The following is a 24507-nucleotide window of genomic DNA, read 5'->3' as shown; positions in this document are numbered from 1 at the left end:
ACAATAGTACGAAAGACCAGTGCTCCTGCTACATTTTTTCTTCATGGACCTTCAAGGTTTGTGATTGGCAGTGCTGCAAACAGTGCAGGTATGCCAGTCACCATTTGTTGTCCCTTGGAGTGGCTGGTGGGAAAGATATTGAAGACTTATAATTCAGAATTTTCAACACTTCTAGCCAAGTTGTTCCAGTATTGTTATAATACTGGTATTTTCTCGACAGTAGAGAAATACCCAGTCACACAGTTACTGCTGTAGTGGTTTTTCCTCAGTCATCAGCCATGTAACGTAAGGAGTTGTTGACAGTGTTATTAAGCAGCACTTTCTTTCTAATAACCTGCTCACTGACCCTTGGTTTGGGTCTGAGAGTATCTCTCAGCTCTTGACCTCATTACAGTCTTAGTTCAATCATGGGCAAGTGAACTAAACCTGAACTGTCGGTCACCGCCCTTTATGTCACAACACCATTTAACTAAATACTGCATAAAGGGTTCCTAATCAAACTGGAGTTGATGGGAATCTGAAGGAAAACTCTGCACTCGTTGTCAACTTGAGAACATCTCAAGTCCAGTTCGTCACTCGAGTTTCTCAAGGTGGTGTCCAAAACCCAATCACCTTCAGCTGTTTCATCAATGGCTTTTGCTCCATCATAAGATTGGTGTGATGGAGATTCATATTTTGTTGTTATTCAGAAACTAGGCTCTGTCACTGTATAGTTTTAAGTTTGATTTGTTACTCAAGGTGTCTTCTGACAGAGGAATGTTACTTGAGAATGATAGGGCCATCCAGAGGATAGGTGAGTGTGCTGGTTTCTTTGAGAAAGGCGGAGGAGACTCGGAGAGAGAAAAGATCTCCAAGCACAGCAGTTCAGCAGCCTTGACAACTGTTGTGGCAGGAGAAGATTCCTGATCATCTTAGGTGTTTGTAGGAGAAAAGAACCCTAAGTAGAAGCTTTCAGAGATGAAAACCTCATACAAAGTTATTGAATGTATGAGTTGATTCCTCCAACAATGGAATCTGACCATCTTGCTTTGATTTTCAGTGGTATTACCATCGCTGAATTCCCCATTGCTAACATCCTGAAGTTACATTTAACTGTTAAGGACTAAGTGATTTGCGTTAGCAGTTTAAGGGATCTCCGAGCAAAGCCATTAACTAAAGATACCATAGAGCGAATGCAAAATTTGCCAGAAAGAAACCAAGTGCAGCTGTGCCAACTGAACAAAGAATCTCAACTAGAAACAGTCACTGAAATTTGAGTATCTCTAAGGCCTGGTTATGCATACAAGGGTTGAATCTTTACCTATGATATTTGTAATCACGCCATCATAGAATCCCTACAGTGTGGAAGCAGGCCCTTTGGCCCAATAAGTCCACGCCGAAGCTCAGAGCATCCGACCCAGACCCATCCCCCTATAACCCACCTAATCTACACGACCCTGAACACTACAGGCAATTGAGCATGGCCAATCCACCTAACCTGCGCATCTTTGGACTGTGGGAGGAAACCGGAGCACCCTGAGGAAACCCACTCAGACACGGGGAGAATGTGCAAACTCCACACAGCCTGAGGCTGGAATCGAACCCAGATCCCTGGTGTTGTGAGGCAGCAGTGCTAACTGCTGTGCCACCGTGCCGCCCTAAACTATCAAATAGTTCTTTTATGGTGTAAAACAGTTTGGATTTTTTGCTTTTGTGTGTAATGAGCATTGTTGTTTAGCTTAAAGTTCACTTGCAGCCTCTTGTGAATATTTTCACTGTTTATTATGGAGGTCAAATGTCAAAAATAAAATTTGGGATCGATCAAAATTGGTTCCATTCTTGGACCTGACTTGCGTAATATTAATATCAATTTGGATCATAACAGAATTGGGGATGTTTAATGATTGCACACCAATCAAAACCCTTCCAATTCAGAAGGAGTCTGTATTCAGATGTAAGAAGACCTTTATTTGGGCTTGGGCCAATGTGTAGCATAAACATTACTTTGCTTTATTGTGCCAGGAGCGACCACCTCCAACAATGGAATCTGATCATCTTGCTTTGGTTTTCAGTGGTATTACCATCGCTGAATTCCCCACTGTTAACATCCTGAAGTTACTATTGAGCAAAAATTGAACTGGACAGTCACACAGAAGCCATAGCTCGGTGAAAGGCTAGAAATTCTGCAGTAAGTAACAACTGCTGATTTCTCAGAGCCTGTCCTCCATCTACAAGCCATAAATCTAGAGTGTACTATAATACAGCTTGTTCTGCTAGAACGCAATGCATTACGTTGTAGAACATAATGCTATAGAAGTAACGAGGCCTATGGGAAAAACGGAGTTGGGGCAGACCACTGAAAAATATCGTTCAAAAACCTCTGCAAGGGTAGCACAGTTTGAATAAATGTTTAATTCACATCTAATAATGAAATAAAAAATATATTTAACACCTTAATTTGAAAAAAGTGACTAAGTGATTTGATGGGTTGTGAGATAATAAAATGAGAGGCTGGATGAACACTGCAGGCCCAGCAGCATCTCAGGAGCACAAAAGCTGACGTTTCGGGCCTAATCTGATGAAGGGTCTAGGCCTGAAACGTCAGCTTTTGTGCTCCTGAGATGCTGCTGGGTCTGCTGTGTTCATCCAGCCTCTCATTTTATTATCTTGGATTCTCTAGCATCTGCAGTTCCCATTATTACTGGGTTGTGAGGTTGCTTTGTTGTTCATGTTGATCATGTGATACTAGCATGGAAAGTCTTTCAGTGCTAACATAGCATACGCTCAGGACAAAGCCTGCGAAATGATCATGTGATGCCGAAACATAACCCACACGCCACTGGAATCATGTTGTGGCCAGCACAAGTTTGCATTTTTGAAATACAGTTCCCATATTTGTCAATCATGTTATGGCCAATATGTGTTGGCAGAACATGCATTATAGCAGAATTGACTGTACTGTCCACTTGTCTGGATGACTGCAGCTCCAACAGTACCCAAAAAGCTTGACACCTTCCAAAATAAAGCGGCTGGCTTTGTCACATAAGCCTGTCAGTCATCCACAACCATATTCCACTTAGCAGTGCTCGATAGCAGCAGTGTGTCATCTGCAAGACGCACTGCAGAAATTCGCCAAGACTCCTTAGGCATCTGCCAAATTCTCATATCCATGTTGATGCTAGGGATAAGGGCAGCAACAGGAACACCATGACTGCAAATTCCCTTCCGAGCCACATGTCAATGACTTGGAAATATTTTGCTGTTCCTCCACTGAATCAAAAGATTGTACCTACATCAAGTGGCTTTAAGGGGTTGAAGAAGGCACTCTGCTGCCATCTTCCCAACAACAGTTAGTAAAACAGTCACCTGAGGCTGCAGAGTTTCTTCGACAGCACACAAAAGTTAATCGTACAAAAGGAAGAAGTGAATGAAACGCAAACCATTTAGAGTTGTTTGGAATACCATTGGAATGATTACGAAACCCCACAGAAAAATATATTTTCATCTTGTTTTCCAGAAGAATCTCTTAGAGTCTGAAACCTAGAGAAATTACCCCTTTCACTTTTAAGTTTCACATAACAGTTTCTACCCAGTTTCTTTCCTGTTAACTGTGAATTTGTCACTTGAGTACTCAAACTGTGAGCTTAGACTCTCTCAGGTTATAGTAACTTTTAAGAATCTTAACTAAACATGCATAGTCTGGAAGTTGCACAAAGTAAACTTTGCTCCTGACATAACTTATTCCTTGAACGTCTCTGAAAATGATGTTTCTTGGACTGAAACTGTACATTCCTCCTAACCTCATTCTGGTCTCCTCAGAGCTGCCTAAAATACCTAATTCTTAGGCTAAAATTAGTCCCTGAACGTTTCTCAGCCAAAAGCAAACTAATGGCCTTCAATGTTTGCCCTACTTGTCATAACCACCAAGGTACAAACAATTTTCCATTAACACTTTGGTCTGACAGAATGGATTAGATCACTAGATTCTGGAAGGATTGTCGAGCTTACTGAATTTTTTTTTGTAAAACTGAAGTAACCAGTATCCGTACGTCACTATTTTGAAGTCCAGCTCCTGAAAATTACTTCTGTGAAAGACTATTTCTTCAAAGTTTTGGCTAAGATCTTGGGTTGTGGGTGACGTTGTTGACTTGCTCGCCGAACTGGCTTGTTCCCATTCAGACGTTTCATCACCACGCTCGGTGACGTAAGCAGTGGAGCCTCTGAAGAAGTGATGTTGTTCTACTCTGCTTGGAATTTATACTGTTTGGTCAATAATGGTGAGTATTGTCATTTTCTGTTTTGATGTCAGTTCCAATATGTTCTTGATGTAGGGCAATGTGGATAGTGTGTTAGGGTGTACCATGTCCTCCTGTTTTTGCCTGCAGGGCACAATACGCCCTTACACACTGGCCACGCTGCCCGACGTCAAGAACATATCAGAACTGACAGAAAGACTTCTGAGATCACTCGGAATGGTGGTAGCCCACAAGCTCATAGACGCTCTGACAAACACTCCCAAGGATTAAAGACCCCATTCCCACAACATGCAGAACCAACATAGTTTACAAACTACCATGCAACGACTGCCACAAACATTACAAAGTGCCCCCTTTAATATAGGTCCACTCAGACAATTAAGGCCATCAGTTCAACTGGGACAGGGTAACTGTAGTAGCCCAAGCCAAACATAGACATGCACCGCAATTCCTAGAGGCATGGTTCTCCACCTGTAATGCCATCAACAAACACATTGAATTGGATCTCTTCTACACACCCATAAGGTCAAGACCAAAAATGACACTATTCACCAGAATGGACCAAACAATATAAATTCCTAGTGGAGTAGAACACCATTGCTAAGATAGTGATGAAAGGTCTAAAAGAGAACAAGCCAGCTCGGTGAGCAAGTCAACAGCCTCACTCTTTCTTATTGTCCCAAGATATTTAAAGGAATATTCAGAATATAAAGAATGACTAAAAGATTAACAAGCATGTAAAAGAATACCTGAGAAAGTTAACTACAAATGTTAAAACATATCATAGGAGTTCTCAACGATATTTTAAATAAAATGAATGTTGCTCCAATAGAAAGTGAAAATTGGGAATTAACAATGGAAAATAGAGGTGGCCAACAAATTAAACATTTTACATCAGTCTTCATGAGAGTAGATACAAGTAATATGCCAGAAATATCAAGAAATGGAAAGTCAGGAGGAAGTAATGGAAATTACAATCGCCGGGCAAATATGCTGAGAAAACTTAGTGGAACTGCAGGCTGTGTTGCCGGGTCCTGATAGACTTCTGAGATTTCATTTTCAGACCTCAAAGCAATATCGTTGCATTGGAGGGAACATTTTTGGAAAATCAGAATCATTCTGCGATAGTCTCATTCATTCAGAAGACAGCAGGTATAAATTTTCTATTTAAAAAAGGAGTGAATCAGAAAAGAAGAAACAGTTTAAAAAAAACCAAAAAAAACTGCAGATGTTGTAAATCAGGGACAAAAAAAAAGTTTCCAGAAAATCTCAGCAGATCTGGCAGCATCAGTGAAGGGAAAAAAAACAGCTACATCATTTCGGGTCCAGTGACCCTTCCTCAGAGGTGTCCTGAGGAAAGGTCACCAGACCCGAAACGTTAACTTTGTTTTTTTCCTTCACGGGTACTGCCAGACCTGCTGAGATTTCCTGGAAACTTTGTAGGTAGAAACCATAGGCCAGTTAGCTGAACGTCTCTTAATAGGGAAAACATTCGCTTTTATTGAAGATGTTAAGCAACGCACTGGTAATGAAGTGGAGTCAACATGATTTTATGAAAGAGAAATCCTCTAATCAATTTTTTGGAAATCTTTGTCTACAGCACGCTACATTTACTTTGAAGAAATAGCGTGCTTAGGTTTCCATATGCGTTAAATAAGTTGCCTCATCAAATGCTGTTATGGAAGCTAAACGTTCATGGTGTATTTTGAAAGATACTGGCATATTTACAAGACTGGGAGCTAATAGGGAATACTATAGGTATAAATGGTTCATTCTCTGCTTATCAAGACAGACTGATGCGTTTTAGGGAGGCTGAGGGCTCTGCTTTTTAAAAACATGAGAAGTAGGTAAAAGAGTGAGCAGTTCAGCCCCTCTCCTTCTCTACTATTTAATACTGATTACGGCTGATCTCGTTTTGGCCTTCAGCTACTTGTTCCTGACATTTTACTGCCTGTATGAATGATTTGGATTAAACAGCCAAAGGTATAGTGCTAAATTTACCACACTGCTGTTCTCCCTGATGCAGTGTGTTTAGAACATAGACATGGAACAGGATGTTGTGCCGAACTTTTACCTGAATCCTAAGGTCTATCTAACCTCCGCCCCTACCTTATACTATCATCCGTATGCCTATTAGCCGCTTAAATGTCCCGAATGAAGCCGACTCCACTACCCTCCGGCAACGCATTCCATGCCCTGACCACTCTGAGTAAAGAACCTACCTCTGACTCTCCCCAATATCTGCATCCTTTCACTTTAAAACTACACCCCCTCATAATAGCTACCTCCACCCTAGGAAAAACTGACTGTCTATCCACACCTCTGATCGTTTTGTACGCCTCTATCAAGTCACCTGTCATCGTTCATTATTCCAAAGAGAAAAGCCCTAGCCCTAGACCTTCCCTCCATTCCAGGCAACGTCCTGGTAAATCTCCTCTGCACCATTTCCAATGCCTACGCATCTTTCCTGTAATGAGGCCACCAGAACCGGACGCAATACTCCAGATTTGGCCGAGCCAGGCTTCTGCATAGCTGGAGCATAACTTCACAACTCTTGAACGCTCTCCATCTATTACTGAAAGCTAACATACCATACACCTTCTCAACAACTTTCTCCACCTGGGTGGCAGCTTTCAGGGAACTGTCAACATGAACCCCAAGCTCCCTTTGCTCTTCCACACTGCCAAGAATCTTTCTGTTAACTCTGTGTATTCTGCTTTCAAGTTTTTCTTCCAAAATGAATCACCTCACACTTTTCAAGGTTAAACTCCATCCACCACTTCTCAGCCCAGCTCTGCATCCTATCAATGTCCCTTTGTAACCTAGATCAGCCCTCTGCACTGTCCAGGATGTGACTCACCTTTGTATTGTCTGTGAACTTGCTAATCCACCCTTACATTCCTTCATCCAAATCACTTAAAAAAAAAAAAAAAATCACAAGTAGAAGAGGACCCAGAACAGATCCTTGTGGTACACCACTCGTAACTGAGCACCATGTTGAATATTTTCCGTCCACCACCGTTCTTTGTCTTCTAAGGGTCAGCCAATTCTGAATCCAACCTGCCACATTTCCCCCTGTCCCATACCTCCTTACCTTCTGCATGAGCCTACCATGGGGAACCCTATCAAACGCCTTACTTAAATCCATGTATACCACACCCACTGCTCTACCTTCATCCCTGTGCTTGGTTACCTCTTCAAAGAATTCAATGATCTACCCCTCACAAATCCATGCTGACTATCACAAATCAAACTGCCTGTCCAAGTGATCATAAATCCTATCTCTCAGAGCCCTTACCAACAATTTGCCCACCACTGATGTAAGACTAACTGGCCTGTAATTTCCGGGGTTGTCCTTATTCCCATTTTTTGAACAAGGGAATGACATTTGCTTCCCTCCAATCTTCCTGCACTATACCTGCGGACAGTGAGGACAAAAAGATCGTAGCCAAAGGCTCTGCGATCTCTTCCCTCGCTTCCTACAGAATCCTTGGATAAATCCCATCAGGCCTGGGGGACTTAACTAGCTTCAACTTCCTCAAAATTCCTAGCACATCTTCCTTATTAACAGCAACCTCCTCTAGCCTACCGGCCTGTTTCACACTGCCCTCCTCTACAACTAGGTCCCTCTCAGTTATGAATACCAAAGAAAAGTATTTATTAGGAACTTCTATGTGTTTATGAGGATCCTATCTGAAAATGTTTTGCAGCAGGAATTTTGGTATATCAAGAGAACTGTAATGTTAAATTACAGAATCCAGTAGGATATCTCATATTAGTGCTTTTTACATGCAAGCTTTCTGACTTTTGGAGAGCTTGGAAGTGAATGAAGCATTTAGACTGGAAGATGTATTGCCATCAATGTCTTGCTCGAAAGGCTTTATCTGACTCTGCCTCTTCAGGCAGTTGCCCTGGTTCACTAGGTTATAGGGATGACTGGGCAACAAAGGTGACCCAAGAGACACATTATGACATAATGATGGGTATTAAAAATGGGTGAAGATGAAGCCGTGGTCAACTGTTTTAAGTACCAAGGTATTCCATTGTATTAATATAAATTATCCTTGCAAGTCTCCAAATACTTAATTTTGTTTGGTAGCCCATCTTCCCTTTAATGTTTTGAGCTCATAAAGACTATGGTCATGAACTTTCAGTGGCTGAGAGGCCACGTCACCTGTTCCAAGCTGCTTTTAAGTGCAGATCTCGTGCCAGCTCACTTCTAGGTAGTTTTACCCGCTACTTTCTATCTTCCTCGTGAATTCTCCAAAGACAGAGACCATGTGTAGAGGAGTAGCTCAGCCTGACTCCTGCTGTAGCTGTTCGTAATTTTGAGTATCAACATTAGGAGCTGATTGTTAATTTCCCAAAACTGTGTATTGGTGTTCTGTGGGATGTCAAAACGTTTTTCAAAAAAAACTCAAGCAGGAATCAAAGCTACCTCAAACCCGCCTGTTCTCGTTCGATTGCCCAATGCTGTTAAGTCTGTTGCCAGGAAGCAGGTTGGTAATTTGAATATTATAATAATTAAGGCTGTATGTCTTCATTTTAACAATCATTAATATTTAACTACTGCCCTCAGGAAATCTGGCAGGTTAAAGGAGGCAAGGGAGCTGACTCCATGAGTTAAGTGCTCATTTGACCATCATTGTGACCAGAATTACCTCCGGCCCAACCCAACCTCATCTGCTGCAAATTCTTTCACTTCCGCAGAATACCAACTTACTCTGTTATGCTTTAGTCCTGTGAAATCGGCTTCTTTTCCCAAAAGTCTCCACGCTGTCTGTAGACGGAGACCAAGGAGTCCAACAGTTCAATTTGACAAGGCATTCTGGAATCTCATTTTCAAATCCCTGACCTCTCAACAGCCTTTCAGCAACACCGGCTCATGTGCCATTAGACTTCAAAAAACTTCAATTGTCTGCTCATGGCAGATCTAAAAGGATCCCATGGCATTATTCAAGGAAGGACAGGTGAGTTCTGATGATTTGCCCAATAAACCATTTTGGTTCTTGGCCTCTTATAAATTGACATATATTGAGTTCAAAAATGGGAAGCTACATTGAACCTTTTGTGAAGCTTTGCTGAAGCCATAACTAGTGCATTCTATTCCCGTCACCACACCTTAAGATGTAAGGACATTGGAAGCATGCCGAAGAATTTGACCAGGATGATTGTCTGAATGCCGTAAGATTGGTTGTTTTCTTTTGAGCAAGAGAAGTTGAAGAGAGGGATGTCCAAGATTCATGGCTTTAGAGGAGATAGACTAATAAGATTAGCTGTTAGCTGATAGTCCAGGGACTGTGGGAGGATAGGTTTAAAATATTAGATCGGAAATACAAGGTGGAAGTAAGGATTCCCCCCCCCCCCCCCCCCCCCCCACTCTACATAATAATCCAGTAATACTGTGGAAATTGCTACCCAAAAGGATGCTGGAAGCAGAAACTCAAAGAAATTGGATGGGCATTCGAAGGAAACAAGCATGCAGCATTGTGGAGATGGAGGGGTGGAATAGGGCTGACTGGGATTCTCTCTAAATAGCCACTCGGATGTCATTGAATCAAATGGCATCTCTTTTGTGTTGTTTCGACTCTGCTTCGTGAACTTCAATTGGCATCTGGTCCTTTATCTCATATGGCAGAACCTTGTTATACACAAACAATTAACCTTCCACCAGTGCTTGAACTGTAGATCGCTTTAGGATGGATGTGAAAGGCACTCTATGTTTAATTTTATTTATGCGTATGAATTCACCAAGTTAGCTGGTGTTACTTCCCAGCGTGTTCAAATCATGAAAATGTGCTAGTGCACAATTTTATATTTTAACAGAGCATCATACTGGCAATCATTGCAAATGCACAGACATGTTTTTCTTGGCTATTTTTAGAATCTAAGTGACCTAGCTTCGAGAAAACTGTCAAGATGTGGAGGTGCCAGTGTTAGACTGGGGTGAACAAGATCAGAAGTCACACGACCTGCAGGTTGTAGTTCTAAAGGTTTATTTGAAATCACAAGCTTTCTGAGCACTGTTTCTTTGTCAGGTGAAGTCTTGTGATTTCAAATAAATCTGTTGGACTATAATCTGGTGTTGTGTGATTTATGACCTTGGAGAGATTTGTGAAGCACCTGTTTAAAAAAATGTACATTTGACCTCCCAATATGCTAGGAAACTGGAGAACCCGAACGTCAGCCCTTGTGCTCCTAAGATGCTGCTTGGCCTGCTGTATTCATCCAGCTCCACACTTTATCTCGGAGAAGGACCAAAGATGGGTAAATGGAGTTGAGATGCAGATCAGCATGAACAAATTAAATGATGGAACAGGTTTGAGGGACTGTGACTCATTCTAATTCTGAAGATGGAGATCTTCAGTCAGGTTCTTTTTAATTGGAGTTGTACTGTTGTGCTGAACATAGCACTGAAAGCTACCAATGGAATTGTTACATTTAAGAATTGTGTGGGGAGTTGTGTGAAATGCACATACCAAGTCCATGTTTTTCAGGACTATTATTTTTCCCCATTGTTTTGACGGGCCAAATATTTGATACACCATTGCTCCCACTGTGATCCTGGTTGGTTCATGGTCATGCAAGGGGTTATCACTCTTCAATAATATCAGGCAGTTACTCAATTTCATGTTTTTGTTTATATACTTTACATTCTGTCCTTGTTTTTGAGTCACAATTTGTCGCTCTTTATGCAGCAGCAGATGAGATCCTGAACTCATGCCAGCAGAACAACTGGCTAGGAAATTGAGCAATGATCTAACTTAGCACCCTGAACATTACAGCAACAAAGTGATAATTTTTCATGCTTCCGTTTGTCAGGGACTATGTTATATCATTTATAGGAAGGATACATTATTTTGGAGAGCGTGCAGTGTTTATGATAGCGCATCTAATCCGGTGTTATGGATTATTAGCTCTGTCAGTCTCTTAAATTGTCAGATTTTGAATTCAGATCCCACTCTAAGATTGTGTATGCATAATCTAACACTGCAATGAGATACTAAGTTGTAGGTGCGGTCTTTGAGGAGCAGCATTCAGCAGAACCCTTACCTGCCCCCTCTGGTAAATGCAAAGATCCCATGTTGTAAGTTCAAAGGACACTGAGGAGTACATCTCATGCCTTGGCAAATTAAATTTTGCTCAACCAGCATCACTAAACCAAATTTTCTGGGAATTTTATTCCATGACTGTTTATGAAATGTTGTAAGCAAATTGGTTACTGGGTTTCCATGCAGCAACAAGGACTGGCTTTTTAAATATTTCATGGGCGTCAAAGCACATCAGGCAGTCCAAAGATTGTGAAAGGAACTGTATGAATGAATGTTTTTTTTTTATACAGATTATCCCCATGTCATGTCCTATTGGAATGCAAACTGATAGATTCTGTCTTCTGAAGCATCGTCTGCTTTATCAAAGATTCTGAATCTCACTTGTCAACGCAAAGGACATTTTAATACTAACTATAAATTAAGGGAGCCAGATCTACAAAATCTACAGACAGAAGACATGTGGCCAATCAGAAGTTAAGCGTTGGTTCCGACGACACACCCCTTGAAAGCCCTGATGAAAAGTTTTTGAATATTCTCAACTCTTGTCATAATTTCAAATAATTTCAGAACGCAATGAGCACAGTAAGTACAAATGTTCTCTCATTTAACAGTCACTATCCTAGCTTTACCATGTACTCCTCTACAGCTGAATGCACGCTGAGGTTTTTTGGTAATCGGTAAGTGTTCCGTTATGCTTTCCTATTCACCATTCAAAGATCGACCTGAGGCCCACTTAATGGGATGTGAGTTTATATTATTATTTATCCCTTCATGTATGTCAAATCGTGTACTGGCACTATAATATTATAATGACACAAAAATGCTTTCCTTAAGTGAGAAATCTGAAGATTAAAGAGAGCAATATGAAAAATAAAAGAGAAGACGCTGACCCTTGAATTAAGCTCAGGAAGTGGGACTGAAGCAGGCAGTCTTGAAAAACCTTCAAACTAATAGAATGATGTTTGAATTTTTTTTATTAAAGATATTTGAAAAAACTATAGCAAATGGACTTCTACCTAGGCAATTACATTGGAATGAAAACAGGTAAAATGGCTACTTTCTAAACAGTGGAAGGCCAAGAACAGTGGAGGTTCCAAGAACAATGATGTACTGGTTATGCAGATTATTAGCCTTTTGACTTGATTTATAATTTGTTACACCTGCCCATCTCTTTTTAGAAAATGCTAACCTTTATGTCTAGCAAGACAGTATAATGAATTAAAAGTTGTTTTCCTTGTGCATATTCCTGGTGAGAGCGCATCTGGAGTGCTATGGAGTCCTGGGCCCTGCAGTCATAAGTGGAATGCTTAAAGTACAAACAGTGGCGAAAGAGCACTCATCCAGATCCAGCCCCAGCCCCCTACTCTATGCCTGTAACCCTGCATTTAGATTCATCTATCTTGCCTACATGTCCCTCAACAGTGCGGGGCGAGTTAGCATGGCCAATCCACCTAACCTAGACTGTGGGAGGAAACTGGAAATCCACGCAGACACGAGGAGAATGTGCAAACTCCACACAGACGATCACCCAATGCTGGATTGGAACCCAGGTCCCTGGTGTGTGAGGTAGTAGTGCTAACCACTGAGCCACCGTGTCGCACTGTAGGAAGGATATATTATTTTTGGAGGGAGTGCAATGTTTATTAAACGGATTGATGGACTGTAAGGGTTAAATTAGAACAAGAAGTCAACTAAGTGTTGTATTCCCTGGAATTTAAGGTAAAAGAGTGATTGACATTACATTTTTGAGATATTTAATAGACAGAAGATGGTTGGGGGCCGTTGAGCATTTCTGTTCGTTGAGTTTTGGATGAGGGCCATGATCAAAAAATTAGTGACACACATGTCAGAAGGAAATTAGGAATCATTTGTACAAAGGGTGGGAGAGGTTTGGAACACTCGCCCACAGACACAAACTGATCAATTGTTGGCCTAAGATCTTTGTTTGCTGAAGGTATCAGGAATTTGGGCAGGAAGGCATTTGGAGTTAGGTCACAGGCTGGAGGGCTGAATGGCCTACTTCTTGTCTTATTACTTAAAAGGCTTCTTGTTCCCCTGTCTAAACTTCAGTGTGTGTGAGAACAGACGTCACAAATTTTCCTCGTTGCAGAAAGGGTTTTGGCCAGTTATACTGGTCCGTTTGATGGTCAGTGTTGGAGTTTTTCTTTCTTTCTTTGCTATTTTATGTGATCTGTGTATCGTAGACTGAACTGACATTTGTTCATTGTCCTTAAACTGAATGGTTTGCTTGACCTTTGCACAGAGCAAGGAAGAGTCAACCACATTCCTGTAGGTTTACATGTAATCCAGATAGTTTAGAAGGCAGACTTGCTTCTCTAAATACCTTCAGTGAATCAGGTGGACTCTTTACAGCCATCAACGATAATTTCACAGTCACCATCACTGAGACTAGCTTTATATTCTGGTTTATCAATGGACAGATTAAAATCCTATCATGGTAGCTGGTGGAATTTAATCTGCCCATGAAACATTAACGTTGGCCTTGATGATTGATTCAGTGACATAATCACTCTGCCCCTTTTTTCCGTCTGTGTAGTGGGGAGATGGTTGCAGAGATATTAGAACTCCTCCAGTCCGGCTAAACTGCTCGCCACTCTGGGTGGGAAGGAAACAACCTTCATAGCAGTTCATCATAGTTCTTCACTACAGACAAACCAACGGTACACCCATGGGATCTCCGATATCAGGGTTCTTAGCAGAGGCAGTAATGCAGAGACTCAAACAAACAGCTCTGCCAATCATCCAACCCAAACTTTGGGTCCGCTATGTGGATGACACCTTTGTCATCACTAAACAAAACAAATTAGACGAAGCCTTCAAGACCATCAATAATACCCTTAACTGGCATAACATTCACAAAAGAGGAGGAAAACAACAACAAACTGCCATTCCTAGATGTCACAGTAGAGCGAACAGTCAATGGGGAACTTCAAACCAGCGTCTACAGAAAAGCAACACATACGGACCAAATACTGAACTACAGGAGCAACCATCCCAACACCCACAAACGAAGCTGCATTAGAACATTATTCCAACGAGCCACCAGACACTGCAGCACAGAGGAACTACGCAGAGCAGAGGAAAATCACCTATACAGCGTATTCAAAAAGAACGGGTACCCTATGAGCACAGTCTGCCAATTGCTCGGCAACAAACCCAAACAAACAGACAAAACGGGCTCAGAAACCATAACCACTCTTCCCTACATCAAAGACATTTCCGAAATGACTGCCAGACTACTCGGACCCCTTGGCATCAGGGTAGCCCACAAACCCACCAACACACTAAAACAGCAGCTAATGAACTTAAAAGACCCTATACAGACGACAAATAAAACGAACGTCATCTACAAAATATCTTGCAAGAACTGTGACAAACACTACATTGGACAAACTGGCAGGAAGCTAGCCACCAGGATACATGAACATCAACTAGCCACCAAACGACATGACCCACTATCACTCGTATCCTTACATACAGATAAGGAAGGACACCACTTTGATTGGGACAACACATCCATCCTAGGACAAGCCAAACAGAGACATGCACGAGAATTCCTAGAAGCATGGCATTCCAACTGGAATTCCATCAACAAACACATTGACTTGGAGCCAATCTACCATCCCCTGAGAAAAAGAACAGGAAATGACATCACCAACCCAAGGAAACCTAACCAGATAAATAGAAAGCGGGGCATAAACACCAGCGCTTCGTCGGAGGCTCACTGATGATGTTACCTAGAATGGTGACGAAACGTCTGAAAACTAACCTTCCAGCTCAGCGAGCAAACTCACATCCAGAATAGTTCTTCACGTAAGAAACTGTTTAAGTAGTTGGTAGTGAGTAAGCCTGATATGTTGTATTGGATTTGGATCTGGAGACCTTAGATGGGAGACTATTCATTTTGACTGCTGTTAATCAACCTATCTAGTCTGAAATTACAACACACCTTGCTAGTTAACTGTTGGGGATAATTAACTAATGCGTTCTCTGTGGAAACTCCTCTACCAAGCCGTGTTCATTTGCCAACCAATCAACCCCCTGCTCTCATACAGTAAAAAAATGTATTTACTCCTTACCATAGAATTCTTGCAAATTATCCTGATTAAAAATATTTTTGTTTTCAGCACCACATCAGCTCTTTACTTGCAAAGATTCTAAGTTAAACTAATAGCAATCCATCTCTCTAGCATACCTGCTTGTTGACTGAAAATATCAACCACCGACATACTAACTTATCCAAGTGAAGATAAAAGATAATTAAAGTAAGCATTGACCTTAGAGTGTGACTGGGCAATGGAATAAAACGAAGGAAACATTGAATGGCAGACTGTTTAAGCAGGTATTCACTGTGTCTCTTCACTTTAATAAAGGCACAAACTCCTAACAATACTTGAAAATTTAATGGCAAAAGGGTGTGAGAATTTGAAACAATTGTAATCACAAAGAGGACTATACTGGGAACACTAATGTGACTAAAGAATGGTGAGACCCTGGACCTGATGATTTGCATTGTGTGATCTAGAAGGATGTAATTGGAGAGAGTGTGGCATTTCTGTGATCTTCCAAAATTCCCTCTTCTGGAAAGGTCCTGGCAGATAATGATATTACTAATGTCGTGCCATTAATTAAGAAGGAAGGAAGATTACTAAAGCTTTTGTTGTCCTGCTCCACTTTACAGAACTTGCATATGAAGGATTTCCTCCTCTCACTTGGAGTTGATTTTTCACCCTCTGATCTGATGCCTTCTTTTCTAATCAACCAAAACTTTATTTGAGCAAGCTCCCTTCATAATCATGCCCTTGCTGAACGGTGGTAATTGCATACTTCTATTTGAGTAAAGATACAGACAGTCCAAAATACCAGAGAAACTGCTTTTTCTTGAATAATTGCAAGCAGCTTAAAGGAGATTTAAGCAACAGATTCTTGCATTTGTCACAGGCAGCAAAATATAGATTGTTTTATATTTTCAGACACAAAGGAAGCGTCGGATGGTACCTCCTCAGCAATCCAGAAGGGCACGCCGCCAACGCAGATCAGTAGAACCAGCTGAACCGGAGGCTGAAATTGTAGAGACTGGTAAGGAGCAAGCTTTGTTTACACCAAGCCTCCTCTTGTGGATGGAACTGAGCCAAACCAATGGAAAATTCTCACTGTGGGTGTGTTTGGCAATAAAACATGACCACGGGTGGTCAGTTTGCTTCAATGCTGAGTATACTAGGCCATCTTCAACCAGACCTCCTCTCTCGTCCTGGGTTTGTTCTTACCTGTGTGAAGCAGGGTTTGAAAGTGCAGTTTGCTTTGATTGGCAGTTATTACCTATAGAACAACCATGTATTTTCTGTCTCCATCCAGCACTGTAAAAATCAGATACAGAACATTTGGAATGTAGAAGAATGAGAACTGAGTTTACTGATAAATATAGGATTCTTATGGGAATAGACCAAATAAGTAGATGCAGACAGGAACATCCCCTTGTGGTGGCATCTCTGATTAGAGGGCATTATTTCAGACTAAGGACTTGCATGTTTAACACAGAAATGAGGAAGAATTTATCTCAGAGGGTAGTTACTCAGTGGGGTGTTAAGTATATTGAAGGCTGAGATGGTTAGTGTTTTTTTTAATCAGCCAGGGTTATAGGAAAAGGCTGGCAAGTGAAGCAGAGGGCTGTCAGTTTAGCCACGATTTCTTTGAGCCCAAATCTACTTGTCATTCAATGTCCTGTTTGTTCGTACATCTCTTAAGAAAATAAAGAACAAGAGGGCTTAGATTTAAACTGATGTGCAAATCAACCAAGCTAGTTCTCACCGCAGGTCCTTAGAGATTGGAATGCATTGCCATCAAAGTGTAGAAGGTGGCAGTTCAATTGAGGCATTCAAGAGGGCATTGGACGGTTATTTGGTTTGAAATAGTGCACCAGGATTTGCAGAAAGGGCAGGAAATCGAAACTAGGTACGAATATCACTGTAGGTACAATGGGCAAATAGTATTCTGTGCTGAAACAATCCTGTGATTCTGTGGACTTTATGGTCTTTGTCTGTCCATTGCGTGTACTTCATTCTAGTGAGTTAATGATTTTCAGTTAGGAATTTTCAACTTGTACTTTCACAGTTTGAGTCGAGATGCAGAGCATTACTTTGTGCAGTTTTGGTGTCCTTACGCTGGGAAAGATATTATTGCCGCAGCAGGAGTTCAGTGAAGGTTTGCCAGATTTTTGTGGGATGCCAGGGCTGAGCACTGGAGAGAGATTAGGTAAACTGAGTATTCTGTAAAGATTCTAAGAAGGAGAGTTGATCTTTTGAAACTTAATGACTGTTTAAAGGGACAGACAGGATGGGTGCAGATGAGATGTTTACCCTGGCTGGAGAGCATTTAGAACCAGGGAACACAAGTTACAAATGAGGCAGATGTCATTTGGGATTGTGTGAAGGAGAAATTGTTTCTTCACATGGTCGTGAATCTTTGTATTTCTTTACCCAAACTCAGTCTGAGTACATTGAGAGATTTTCATATTTCTATTATCAATGATATCAAAAGTTATGAGGTTACTGTTGGCAAAAGGCATTAAGGTGTTGGATAAGTTGTCGTCATATTAAAGGTCAGAGCAGTCTTATTGACTTTGAATGGCCTATACCAGTTTCTAAATTTAATTTGTATTGACATATCTGTATGTGAAGATTATGCTATGTCTTATTTATGTGCTAACCATTCGTATGTGCGGGAAATGGAAAAGCTTGTATTCTTCAAGTGGGTGAGAGACACATTTTTCACTGACATTTTAAGCATCCTTTAGCAAATTGAAATCAAAAATTTTTGATTGCAAGTTGGTTCTCTTGTTCCTGTTGAGTGTAGAAGGGACACTTATGGATGGTTGTTTTAACATGTAAAGTTTAGAGTGTAAGTTCTGCGCTACTATTTGCAATATTTGCCATTTTGTCTGATGTCAACCATCATGACATTACTGTTGCCTGCTTAGCATGTTACAGTTATGGTTATGGCAAGGCAGTTGGGATGTGTGTTCCACTAAAATACCTCCAACTGACAAGATTAATATCTGTATTTAAAAAAAAGTCTAAGGTAGGGGCCAGCAAGGATAAGTTATACATAGACACCGATAATGGTCTAGGCCATTGGTGTTAGTCCACACTAGTCTGGTCTCTGCTTGTTCAGCCCTCACTATTAGCGTATGTAATTCCTTTCTCCCTATAACTTCCACTTAAAGACATCTTGTACCATTCACTTCATTTACTCTGTGGTCATCACTTCCCCAGTCTGACCCCTTATTACATTAACAATTCCCAAACTGTACTGTGCATTTAATATCCTGCTGTATTCCAAACCACTTGACAGGAGAAAGTAAGTAAAGTGTGACACCAACCATGTGAGATTATATTAGGTCAGATGACTGAAGTTTTGTTGAACGAGGAGTACAAAGAAAACTACAGCACAGGAACAGGCCCTTCGGCCCTCCAAGCCTGCACCGTGTAGGAGTAGGTTCTAAGGAGAGTCTTAGAGAAGCAAAGTGAGGTATTGAACAATAAAAGGAGAATTCCATAATTTAAAAACCCAAGCATCTAAAGGCATGGCCACCACTGATGGAGTGATTAAAATTAGGGAATCAGAATTTGAGGTTTAGCACTGAGACGTATGGACATCAAGGAATGTGCAAATAAGCATGGGAATCATTGAAATCAAAAAAAAAATTATTGACCAGAAGTTGGGCAAGAAGGCAAGTGCAATGGCATTTTGAGGGGAGAGATTAAATCACCATCTCAGGGAATGGGTTGAAATGGGGACTGAAACCAATGCTACAGTATTTATTTGGAGGATGTGCAGTCTTGGATATTGGATCAGTGAAGGATCCCAGAGAGGTGATGGTGCACTAGAACTGGATATCATCTGTGTGGAGGGTCCAGACCTGAACCATCAGCTTTCCTACTCCTCTGCTGCTTGGCCTGCAGTATTCATCCAGCTCTACACCTTGTTATCTCAGATTCTCCGAATTGAGCTTGTCTGTTTGTGGGATATGTAGAACCTTCCCTTTCCCAGTCCCTGTCCTGTGTGGGTTTTGTGAGAGGTCAAGGGGCTTTGCACAAGTCTTTTTCTCCAGTACATTGATAATGTTAGTGTTGCTTCCTACTCTTGTCTGGAATCTGAAAAATAAATCAATTGTGCTTCCAACCACAATCCTCCTGTCACCTTCACCTGATCTATCTCTGATTCTTCCTCTAACTGCTGTTTCCATTCCAGGTGATGTGCTTTGCACTAATAACCAAGACAAACCCACCAACAATCTGACAATTACTATGACTGTATTTCTTTATACCTTGCTTACTGTAAGAACTCCGTTCTGTGATCTCACATTCTCCATCAGTGTTGTACCAATCCAACTGATGCCAACTACCGCAGGGATGCTTCCAAGATGTCTCTTGTTTTTTTCCGCAACTGAGTTTATTTTCCCACAGTGTAGTTGGCAGACCGTGTGTAATTCATTCACACATTCTACCCTCATCCCATCCCCGTCCGGCCCAGAGTAACGATTGGGTTAACCCTGTCCTACTTGCCACTGCATCAGCCTCTGCATTCAAAGAATCATCCTCCCCATTTACGTTGCTTTCAGCCAGATGTCACAACCTTAGACACCTTCCACTGCCCTCCTTTGTCAGTATTCTGCAGGAGCTGTTCTCTCCATGACACCTTGGTCCATTCTTCAGTCACTCCAAACACCTCTTCACCTTCCTGTGTATTCACGGATTGTGTGTAATCGTTGTCCTTTTACTTCATTCCCTCTTAAGTGTCCAAGGCCCAGTACATGTACTCATTTCGTTCAAGCTAATTTATTTGCTGTTCACGATACAACCTCTCTACGTTGATGAGACCCAAACCAGTCTGGGTGCTGTCTGCTTTATTGAACACCTCTGCGCTGTCTTCTGGTTGCTTGCCATTTCATCACACTGCTTACTATTTTGCTTATATTTCTGCTCCAGACGTGCTGCAAAGTTCCAGCAAAACCCAATGCACACTCAAGAAACAGCATCTCATTTTCCAACAAGGCACTTCACAGCCTTTGATGTTCATCGTTGAGTTGAACGTTATCAGACCATGAGTACAGTCCATCATTTTTGATTATATTCTCTTTCTCACCTGGTCTCCACCAATGTCATTTTACAAAGGGTCTACTCACAGCAGAGATGACCTGTTTTCTGCTTTGTCTACTTACAATTAGCACCTGTTTTTCATCTATGTCATTCCTCAACTTCCATTTGCAGTTCTCTTGCCTTTTGAGCTGGGCACCCAGCTGTTCTACTCGCTCCTCCTGCAACTTTGTCAATAACTTAGCCAATATTTTCCAGCCCCCTTCAGTTCCAAAGATTTGGACTTGGAAAGTTAACTGTTTCATATCTTGCAAGTGCTGCCATGCCTCTTGAATTTCTCCAGTTTTATTTAAGATCGCTGGCATCCACAGTTATTTTATCAAGCCTCGTCATAATGTTGCCTTTAATCAAGTTAGCCCTTGCCTATCTTTTCTACAGGTAAAAATTGATGGGTCTGTTAACTTATTTTTCTATTAGTTATAACTTCAGTTGTGAGATCATCCTTCAAGCTTTTTTAATTGTTCAGAAGCTAAGAATTGACCTTTTTATTTTATTTGTGGGATGTGGGCATCGCTGGCTGGTCAGCATTTATTGACCATCCCTTGCTGCCGTTGAGAAGATGGTGGTGAGCTGCTTCTTGAATCACTGCAGTCCAGGTTGACCCACAATGTCATTATGGAGGAAGTTCTAGGATTTTGAATTGGCATTACTGAAGAAACACCAATATGTTTCCAAGTCAGGATGCGTGAGTGTTCAAGGGAAACTTGTAGGTGGTGTTCCCATGTACCTGCTGCCCTAGACCACCTAGAGGGAAATGTTCGTGGGTTTGAATGGTACTATCTGAGGATCTTTGGTGAATTTCAGCAGTGCAATTGAAGATGGTGCATGCTCCTGCTACTGAGCATCAGTGTGGGGGGAGGGGAAGTTTGCGGATGTGGTGCCAGTAAAGCATGTTGCTTGTGCCCTGGTGTTGAATTAGTTGAGTATTGTTGGAGCTGCAGCCATCACACAAAAAGAGGTGACACTTCACCTGATGAGGCAAGTGCGGAGTATTCCATCACACTCCTGACTTGTGCTTTGTAAATGGTGCATGGCCTTTAGAGTAGTCGGGGGTGAGTTAATTGCCACAGTATTCCTAGCCTCTGACTTGCTTTTGCAGCCGCTGTGTTTATATGGTGAGTTCAGCTGAGTTTCTGGTCAATAGAAACCCCCAGGATATTGATAGTGGTGCATTCAGTGATTTTAATGCCATTGAAGGTCAAGAGGCGGTGATGTGATTGTCATGGCCTGGCATTTGTGTGGCAAGAATGTTAATTGCCACTTGTCAGCCAAACCTGGATATTTTACTGATCTGGTTGCAACTGAACACGATTACTTCAGTATCTGAGGAATCACGAGTGGTGTTGAACCTTCTGCAATCATGAGTGAATATCCCTATTTCTGACTGTATGATGGAAAGAAGGCCATTGATGAAGAAGCTGACAATGGTTGGGCTTAGGACACTACCCTGAGGAATTCTTGCAGAGATGTCCTGGAGCTGAGATGACTGACCTCCAACAACCACAACTATCTTGCTGAAATAACTCCCAGATGTGGAGGTGCCCGTGTTGGACAAGTGTGATTTCTGACCTTGTCCGTCCGACACCAAGTTATAGCCCAACAGGTATGTTTGAAATCTCGGCTTTTAAGCTAACACTATCCCGAGGCACGATCGTAATGTGCTGACACCTTAGATGATAAGCTGTTTCTTCACTTTTCTGAAAGCTATGGCTTGGCTATGCGGCCATCAGGTGAAGTGTCACTTCTTTTTGTGTCCAAAATCTGATATTGTTGGCTGTGGTTAGAAGTATATCCAGGAACTTTAAAACCATTACAGATTCTTGCAGTAGCAGTAACACTGGTGGTGTATTTGCCAACACGAGTCGACTCATTGCATCCGTATTCACAACTTTGTCTCCCAGACCATGTTTCAACTTTTAATTATATGCACGTAATATTAGAGCCCACTGCTGAATTTGGCCTGTAGCTATAAGCAGCATTGCTTTGCCCTCTTTAAGCAGTAGGGGTTTGTGATCTGCTGTTATTACAAATGTATGTCCATTGAGGTATTGATTGAACTTCCCGACTCCAAATATGATCGCTAAACCTTCCTTCTCTATCTGGGCAGACTTACGTTCTGCATTAGCCAAAGTCCTGGATGCATGTGCTATTGGGTATTCCTCTCCACTGGGCCACCTATAAGCTAACACTATTCCGAGGCACGATCGTAATGTGCCGACACCTTAGATGATAAGCTGTTTCTTCACTTTTCTGAAAGCTATGGCTTGGCTACGTGGCCATTTCCAAGGCCTGATCCTTCTTTTGTAAGAATTGATACAAAGGTGCCAGGATGGGGGGTGCCAGGTTATGTAAGAACTTTCGATAATTTACCAGCCCAAAGAAGAACCTATGATCTTCCTCACTATATCTTCCAATGCCGTAGTCTTGTCAACTGTGTAGCTCAGATAATTCACTTGGGGAGCCTGGAACGCACGTTTTTCCATTCTTTGGTGTATGCCAGTCTGGGAGAAATATCTAAGGATTATGTCCAACTTCTCTGTGTGCTCCTTGTTGGTCTTCCTTATTATTCACTCAGCATCTTCATAAATGGCAACCTGTTTGCCATCATCCACTGAAAAATTGCACAGGTAGATGACACCCCAAATGGCAGTCTCATATATTGGTTCAAATCCTTATGGCTATTTAATTGCAGCATACTTGTGGGAATCCTCATCTAACTGCATTGCAAGCAAGCATAGCTCATGTCCAGATGCGTGAAGGACAGCCCCCTGCCAGCTCTGTGTACGAGTCCTCTATGAGGGGGGGCTTGGGTATTTATCTGTCTGTGAAAAGTGGTTTATTGTTTGTCTGAAATCCCCACAAAGCCCAACTGAACTGTCGGGCTTCAAAATCGGCACAGCCAGTGCTGCCCATTCTGCAGTCTGGTCTAGTTTGATGATTCCTTTACTTTCCAGCCTGCTGATTTCTGCCTCCACTTGATCCCATGAGACAAATGGCACTGGGCAGATTTTGCATAATTGTGGAATTGTTTCATGGCCAACCTACAAGGTGGCCTTGGCTGCTTTGATAGCCCCTAGACTTGTGGGTATAGACTTGCTTGCCAAGCCCGTGCGTTTGATTGCAGATGTTTTGTCACCGTGCTATGTAGCATCATCAGTGTGCCTCTGGTGAAGCGTTGGTGTTCAGTTCCACTTGTTATTTATATTCCTCAATTTGCTGGGGTGGTAGGCATCACTTCCGGTTCTGCTTTTCAGTGGTTTCTCAATCGGCTCTAGTTCACTGTGTTTGTTGAAGGAGTTCTGGTTGGAATGCCAAGCCTCCAGGAATTCCCTGGCATGAATCTGTTTGGCCTGTGTTATTATGGATATGTTGCCCCAGTTGAATTCGTGTCCTCCTTTGGCTGTGTGTATTGAGACTAGTGAGAATTGGTCCTGTCTCTTGCTGGTTGGTTGGTGTTGGTGTATCCTTTATTGTCAGTTTACTTCGACTTTGGCTGATGTAATGCTTCTCGGTTCTTGCGTGGTATTTTGTATATTACATTAGTTTTATTGCTTGTGGGTATGGGATCCTTTTACATTTGTCAGTAGCTGTTGTGGGATGGTTTTTGGTTTGTAGGCTACCCTGATACTTCCGGGCCTGGTAGTCTCGTGGTTATCGCTGATATACGGTCGGGTGACTAGAGTGTCTGGCCGCATTGTCGTCTTGTTATGGCCTATCGTGGAGGTAATGGTAGATCACAGCAAGAAGACACAACATGGCTAGGCACATTCGTCACCCTACCGTACATGAGAGACACATCAGAGGAGCCGAGTGACTCTGCTGAAATCCAAAATGGGCGTCGCTGAACAGCTTATTGCCGAGTTGGTGCTGGTTGATAACATTATTGATGACATCTTGCATCACCTCACTGATAATCAATAGTAAATTGGAGCGTTAATTGGCCAGGTTGGATTTATCCTGCTTATTTACAGGACGTACCTGGACAATTTTCCACACTGGGTAGATGCCAGTGTTGTAACTGCAATGGAAGACCTTGGCTAGAGC

At 41.9% G+C, this 24507-nt stretch overlaps 1 protein-coding gene across 3 annotated transcripts in view; it reads left to right on the top strand.

Annotated features, from left to right (window-relative positions):
• The window catches only part of rnf4 (ring finger protein 4), a 56655-nt gene that overhangs the window by 11311 nt on the left and 20837 nt on the right, over window positions 1-24507 (top strand). For all 3 annotated transcript variants that reach the window (XM_048527215.2, XM_048527212.2, XM_048527214.2), the window contains exons 2-3: window positions 11578-11869; window positions 16282-16387. In XM_048527215.2, the coding sequence (XP_048383172.1) occupies window positions 11861-11869; window positions 16282-16387 (115 nt within the window). In that variant the 5' untranslated portion in view covers window positions 11578-11860. The remainder of the gene's footprint in view (window positions 1-11577; window positions 11870-16281; window positions 16388-24507) is intronic.

Source organism: Stegostoma tigrinum, chromosome 3 (assembly GCF_030684315.1).
Source record: "Stegostoma tigrinum isolate sSteTig4 chromosome 3, sSteTig4.hap1, whole genome shotgun sequence".
Classification (NCBI taxonomy): domain Eukaryota; kingdom Metazoa; phylum Chordata; class Chondrichthyes; order Orectolobiformes; family Stegostomatidae; genus Stegostoma; species Stegostoma tigrinum.
This window is presented reverse-complemented; position numbering and strand designations above follow the sequence as displayed.